Source organism: Rhincodon typus, chromosome 6, assembly GCF_021869965.1.
Source record: "Rhincodon typus isolate 14 chromosome 6, sRhiTyp1.1, whole genome shotgun sequence".
Lineage (NCBI taxonomy): Eukaryota > Metazoa > Chordata > Chondrichthyes > Orectolobiformes > Rhincodontidae > Rhincodon > Rhincodon typus.
The window spans coordinates 102,588,417-102,595,056 of NC_063337.1; the positions used below are offsets into that span (position 1 = coordinate 102,588,417).

A 6,640-nucleotide genomic window follows, 5' to 3' on the forward strand; every position below is an offset into this window, starting at 1 on the left:
CGCCTCCCACTCTCTCCCTATTTATTTCAAAACCCCCTTCCCCTCCCCCTTTTCTGATGAAGGGTCTAGGCCCGAAACGTCAGCCTCTCTGCTCCTATGATGCTGCTTGACCTGCTGTGTTCATCCAGCCCTGCACCTTGTTGTCTCTGTAAAGTATTGTGTACAGTTTTAGTCTCCTTGTTTAAAGGAAGGATATAATTGCATTTAGGCAGTATAGAGAAAATTCACTAGACCCTTTGCTGGAATGATGGGATCACCTTGCAAGAACGGGTTGGACAAGCTGTGCCTGTACCCAATGCTGCTTAGAAAATTGAAAAAAAAATCTAATTAAAAAATGTGAAATTCTTAGATGATTAGTGAAAGACATTAAATAGGATCTTCATTTTGTGACAGGGATGTGAAGAAATCACTCAAAAAGGTTTGGAACTGATAAACCAAGGAGAGGTGGTGACATGGTCACTGAATTATATTTTTAACGTATGTACAGTTAGATTCTTAACTAACCAGGGAGTTGTGTTGGGAGTGGGTGGAGTACTGGAGTTGACATTACAATCAGTTCAGCTGTGCTCTTATTCAATGGTGCAACAGGTTCTAGATGCCAAATGATTGACTCATGTATGTTGAGAGCAAGCTTGGCTGCTTTGCCCCACTGCCATTTAACAACTGCTGGCCAGTTGATTTCACAAGTGGGATTTCTGCTCCCTTCTGGCGAGGGGGTTGGAAGATGAATCTACCTCTATGAGCTCTAAGCTATTCACAAAATGGACAATTCTCTGGTTCCAGCAGACCCACCCAGATATGGGGACAGCTGCAGCTAAATCTTTAAAAGTTTAAGTTGGTATGTGTCACGATTGGAAGCTTGAATTACCAAGGCCAGGGTCAATAGGAGATTGAGGTGAGTCATAAAACTGATTGCTCTTCCCATTGTGAGTTAGAATTATTTTTCATTATACAGTCCCTCCAGGGCTGGTGAGATTTGAACGCAGAACCCCTGCCACACTGCTGATAAAATTGCAATGAGGATGGGAGAGAAAGTTAAACAATAGGAGGAGTGCCATTTCAGGGTGCTTAATTTTACAGCCCTGCCCCATCCTGCCCATTAGATTTCTTGGCATTCCTAGCCTTGTATGAGGGTGAAATCCTTTCACAAGTATTGCATCATTATGCTTGTTGAGGTTAGAGAGGAGAGAATTAGAATAAATAATTATTAATTCAATCAATCCAGAAGTAAAAGCAAGCTAAAACAATAGCAAGGATAAAGGTCTGAGGATGGTTTTTAATTTGGAGGCACACCAAGTGGGCAGCGGATGAGACATACACTATGTCTGCCTCCTACCTCTCACGGTCTGATGGCTTTCAGTGATAGGCTGTATCTTGGTCCCTAAAGCTCCCATCAAAGTACCAATAGATAGGCTACTCAACCCTTGGTACAAACTAGTAGAGAACCATTGACTTCAGCTCACATAATACTCATGACAATGTCAGAATTTTAGAGCTATTAACTCAGCGTACTTTTTCTCCTTCCTGGAAATGAGGAAGTCGGTGAGATGAGCAAACAAGAACAGAAATTGCTGGAAAAAGCTCAGCAGGTCTGGCAGCATCTGTGAAAGGAAATCAGTTGACGTTTTGGGTCCGGTGACCCTTCCTCAGAATGGATGGTAGCGAGGAAAATGTCAGTTTTCATGCAGAACATAGGTTGGTGGGGGGCGGAGGGGGTGGTGGGGGAAGAGGAAGGATCTCCAACCCAAAATATTTATCTCCACAGATGCTTTTCCAGCAATTTCTGTTTTTGTTTCTGATTTACAGTATCCCGCAGTTCTTTTGGTTTTGAAACAATTGGGTGAGTCGATCCTGGAGAGTGAGTCATCCTCCTCTTGCCACCTCAGCAATAAGGTGCTAGGCAAGAAGAACCATGGGTAATTTTCTTAAATCTCTAACTATTAATACCCTTTAGGGGATTAGTTGAGGGCTACTTAAGTGTCTCACCTCACTGGCCTAACTATCTACCTTACTAGGAAAGGAGTCAAGTGGTTGGTATACCAACTCGAATACCAGGCAACCTGCCTGCTTTTTTGGCTAATCAGTTAGACGGTTGGCTGGCGGGGATGGGAGGTGATGACCAAGAATCATACCTGTCAGCCCTTACAGCTGAACCATCTCCTCCTCACAACTCTCACCCTGCAGGACGTGAAAGAAGAAAGAAAGACAAGAAAGTGACTTAGCTTCTTGCTGCTGGATTTCCTGCAGACCAGGCCTTCAGTGACAATTTCCGTCACCAGGAAGCCATTGGCTGCTAACTGGCCAGAAGCTTCTGGGGAGGCAGGACTTCAGCATCAAGGCTCTGCAATACACTGAGAAGCTCAGCAGTTAGCTTTTAAGCTGATTGGAACTCGATTTGGTGAGCTCACTCATTGATGGGACTGTCCATCAATGCCACTGAAGACACACATTCTCACAGTTAAGGAACAAAACACAAACTTGGCCTTTGTATCAATTCCAGTTTTCTGTGGATCAACCAAACCAGAGCCACTCCCCTGCTCTATCCTGAAACCCTGTACACTTATTTCCCTCAAGCCCATCCAATTGCCTTATTGATTCTATTGCTGTGGATAGGACCCTGATTTAACCATGCTATAAAGGTTGTTACCTATTTTTGGTGGGTGCATGAGCTTTGCGTGGACAAAAAAAAATGGATGAGTGTTTAGATTTACTGCCACTGATGACATTGCCTCCTAGGCAACAGCTGAAAATCATCCTCCTGCTTGGGACAAGAACCAGTAACCCTCCATGTCCATTTCCTTGTGGTTTCAGACAGTGCTATCCATAAACCAGTTCATTTGATAAAAAATTCACACACAGGATGAGATTGTGGTTAGCGTTTACTGCCCAGACGACAGTGAAGAGTCAACCACATTGCTGAATTGGTGTCAACCATCACTCAACTAAGCTAGACCATAGAAACTTAGACAATTGGAGTATGAGTAGACCATTCAGCCCTCGAGCCTGCTCCACCATTCAATACGATCATGATCCAACACAGTTTCTTGAAAACATTGAATGCTTTGGCTTCAACTGCTTTCTCTGGTGGAGAATTTGACAGGTTCACCAGTTTCGGAATAAGAAAGTTTTCCGTATCTCAAATCTGAAATGGCTTATCCCTTATCCTCAGACTGTGATCCCTGGTTCTGGCCTCCCTGGTCACTGGGAATACCTTTCAGCATTTACCCTGTCTAGCCCTGTTAGAATTTTGCAGGTTTCTAGGAACCTCTCTCATTTTTTTTTTGCTCTAAACTGCAGTGAATATAATCCCTGACCCCCTTCACATGCCAGTCCTGCCAACCCCAGGAATCAGAGGAGGTAAGGCTGGCAGGTTTCCCTAGCTAAAGAACAACAGTGAACAAGATTTATTTGAAATTACAATTGACATTAGGTCAATTAACTTGGGGTTTTGAATTGCTAATGACATTGCCGGAGGCTGGTAGCTTCCTTGATTAATATGCCTTTGTCAAGAGCAGAAAGTGTCTGTCCTCAAGAAAATAGGAGTATTCATTTCTGGCCCAGTGGAAAATCTTGAGCATTCACATTCTGCATGGAGGGCCAACAGAGCAAACTCTTATATCGATGGAATGTCACACTATAAAAGACAGCCTTGTCCTAGCCTGGATTCCTAAATTCTTCTACAGGAGCCTTGGCTCAAAACAGTTTATTTTACTAGTTCCTGCAAATCCACATTTACCTTGAATAAGCAAGTATAAACATCAAGAGTCTTCCTAGCCTAGTATTACTTTAATCACAAAAATTACCATCATATATGGCTGTGTTTTGGAGGTGGGAAATGCTACAAAATGTTACAGGACAAGTAGCAGTGGATACTTTCCTGAAATCCTGAACGCCTTTGTCACCAGCATTTTCTAAAACCTCTCGCCTTCTTCTCTCTTCTAACCCCAAGGCTCTGAACAAAACCTGGACTGTCATTCTTACATATATTTATAATACATACATGCATGCATACATACAGACACACACACACACAGAGGTTCAAGAACAGCTTCTTCCCTGCTGTTATAAACTGTCTAATGGACTTCTAATAACTTCAAATAATGTTGATCTTGCTTTGTGCATCTCCCGAGCAGCTGCAACCGTGTATATCTCGCTATGATCTGTATGCCCTTGTTTGCTATGATCTGCCTGTACTGCTGCAAAACAAAAAACTTTTCATTGTACTTAGGCGCGCGTGACTACAATAAAAATCAAAAAGGAAGGACCACATCTCAGGTTATTGCAGCAACTTTGATCCACCCAAAAATTTTTAACTTGTAAAAATCAATGAAACAGCTGGTCGTAGAGACTTGGGCAGGACACTGCACAGTTAACTGGAGCAAGAGAGGGTATGTTGGCAGGCGATTCTGGGAATGGCAATAAACAAGGTGACGCACACCAGCCGGTCCCATACAGCCAAGAGACCACACGTTCTTCGAGATAGGGAGGTTGCTGCCTCCAAACCAAAGCAAGAGACTCTGACCGCTTCACGTCTTCCATTTGAATGGACAATTTGTTAATTCATTCGAGGGATGAGTTGCTTACGTTTTTGTCGTTGACCTTCCAGAAGTAGAAAGCTCCAAGCGCTCCAAGGACGAGCAAAGCAGCTCCGGTGATGAGGACCACGGCGCCGATCTTCAGCAGGCGCCCGCTCCCGCTGCTCCCGGGAGAGTTCACAGCCACCGCGTACGCCTTCAAAACACACACACAGCAACACTTTACAAAAGCGGGCACCTCCATACAATTACATATACAAACATAACTGGAAAGAAACGCCGCAGCCCCTTTCTGAGACCATGAACTCTGGAAAGCAGACTGCATTATATAACTGATCATTCAGAAACAAAAAGTTCATTTTCTTTTTTTTTTAAAAAAAAGTTTCCCCAGACAGTTTTATTGGACCCAACCCCGTGCAACTGAATAAAATCTGCCGGATAAAACGCTTCTCAGCCGGGAGACCCGGGTTTAAGTCCCACTTGTTCCAGAGATTGACTAGAAAATCGTTTTTTTAATTTAAAAAAAACACTATTAAGCTGGTGATTATTTGATTGCCACTTGTACTGATGCCAGAGTTTCTGCTCGGCCATCCAACTTTAAAATCCCTGGTCTTTTGAAAATGAACACTTTTCTTCCTGTAATATTAAAATACGACCAAAACTAATGCTTTACAACTGCTAATCGGTTTTCTCGTGAGGTGGTTTACACACTTCTAAACGGTATTCAGAAAGTTTGGACAAAGTGTGCATAGAGGTTAGTTAAAAATACTATTCCAACAGAGCCAGTAAATTGAGATTTAAGGACTTACAGGCGGGAGGCATTGCTCCAGGTCAGCCGGCCCTGCCAGAGCTATGGGCACTTTTTCTGAAGTTTCTGCCATGGTGTCAGCACCGCACTGACCCTCTCTGTCTGTGTAAAATTTCAGTCGCCTAACATCCAGCAGCAACGTGCTCTGAATATCTAATAATCTCAGCCTGTCCCCCACTGCTCCCACATAGACACACACCTCACGTCATTTCCTTCAGGAACAATTCATTTATTTAAGAATTTGAAGAGTAACTCAGTGTTATAGTTTGGCTATAAATGCCTGCAAACGCACGGATTAATACACTTCAGTTAAAACATACTCCTTACCCCAAAGTCCTTTCTTGACCTATTGGGATACTTTCATTCTGTTAGTGCGAAAGAAAAGTGAACTGGCAGTTACATTCAATGAAATGGCTGAGTATCCATTCCAGTTGTTGTTTTACAGGAGTTTGCAATTTAGTTCAACTCTACATTCATTTGTGAGAACACTTCTATTTCCAATTGCTCTCTCAAAATTTCTTTAAGTCAGAAGTCACCCAACACTAGGTTATAGTCCAACAGGTTCATTTGAAATCACAAGCTTTTGGAGCCCTGCTCCTTCGTCAGGTGAAAGCTTGTGATTTCAAATAAACCTGGTGTTGGGTGACTTCTGACCTTGTTCACCCCAGTGCAACACTGGCACCTCCACATCATTTTTTCTTTAACTAGCTTAACTCAGGAGATGCTGCTGTGGTTCCATTGATGGGGTCCATTTCTTCATGTAAAATTCAGCCACTTGTGCCAGCCTGCCATTGGATGTAAGCAGAAGAGGTTGCACAACTAATTCTGGTCTTGCTTTCATCCAAAACCTACACAAATCCATTCTCCAGCAGGGCTATCATGGGTCCATACATGCACCACCCTCTGTGTGAAAAAGTTGCTCCTTAGTTCCCTTTTAAATCTTTCCCCTCTCACCTTAAACCTATGCCCTGTAGTTTTTGACTGCCCTACCCTAGGGAAATACCTTGTCTATTTACCCTATCCATGCTCCTCATGATTTTATAAACCTCCATAAGGTCACCCCTCAGCCTTCAACGCTCCAGGGAAAATGTCTCCAATCTATTCAGCCTCTCCCTTTCAATCAAACCTTTCAACCCTGGCAACATCCTTGTCAATCTTTTCTGAACACTTTCAAGTTTCACAACACCTTCCCATAGAAGGTTTACCAGAACTGCACACAATATTCCAAAAGTGGCCTAACCAATGTCCTGTACAGTCACAACATGACCTCCTAACTCCAATACTCAATTCACTGACC

The 6,640-nt window shown here is 43.1% G+C and overlaps 1 protein-coding gene across 1 annotated transcript in view; it reads right to left on the reverse strand.

Moving 5' to 3' along the window:
* Positions 1 to 5,503, reverse strand: part of LOC109926841 (leukocyte cell-derived chemotaxin 1) — a 110,077-nt gene extending 104,574 nt beyond the window's left edge. The window contains exons 1-2 of the mRNA XM_048598426.1: positions 5,345 to 5,503; positions 4,585 to 4,731 (exon numbers count right to left, since the gene is read on the reverse strand). Of these exons, the coding sequence (XP_048454383.1) occupies positions 4,585 to 4,731; positions 5,345 to 5,416 (219 nt within the window). The 5' untranslated portion in view covers positions 5,417 to 5,503. The remainder of the gene's footprint in view (positions 1 to 4,584; positions 4,732 to 5,344) is intronic.
* Positions 5,504 to 6,640: the final 1,137 nt, after the last annotated feature.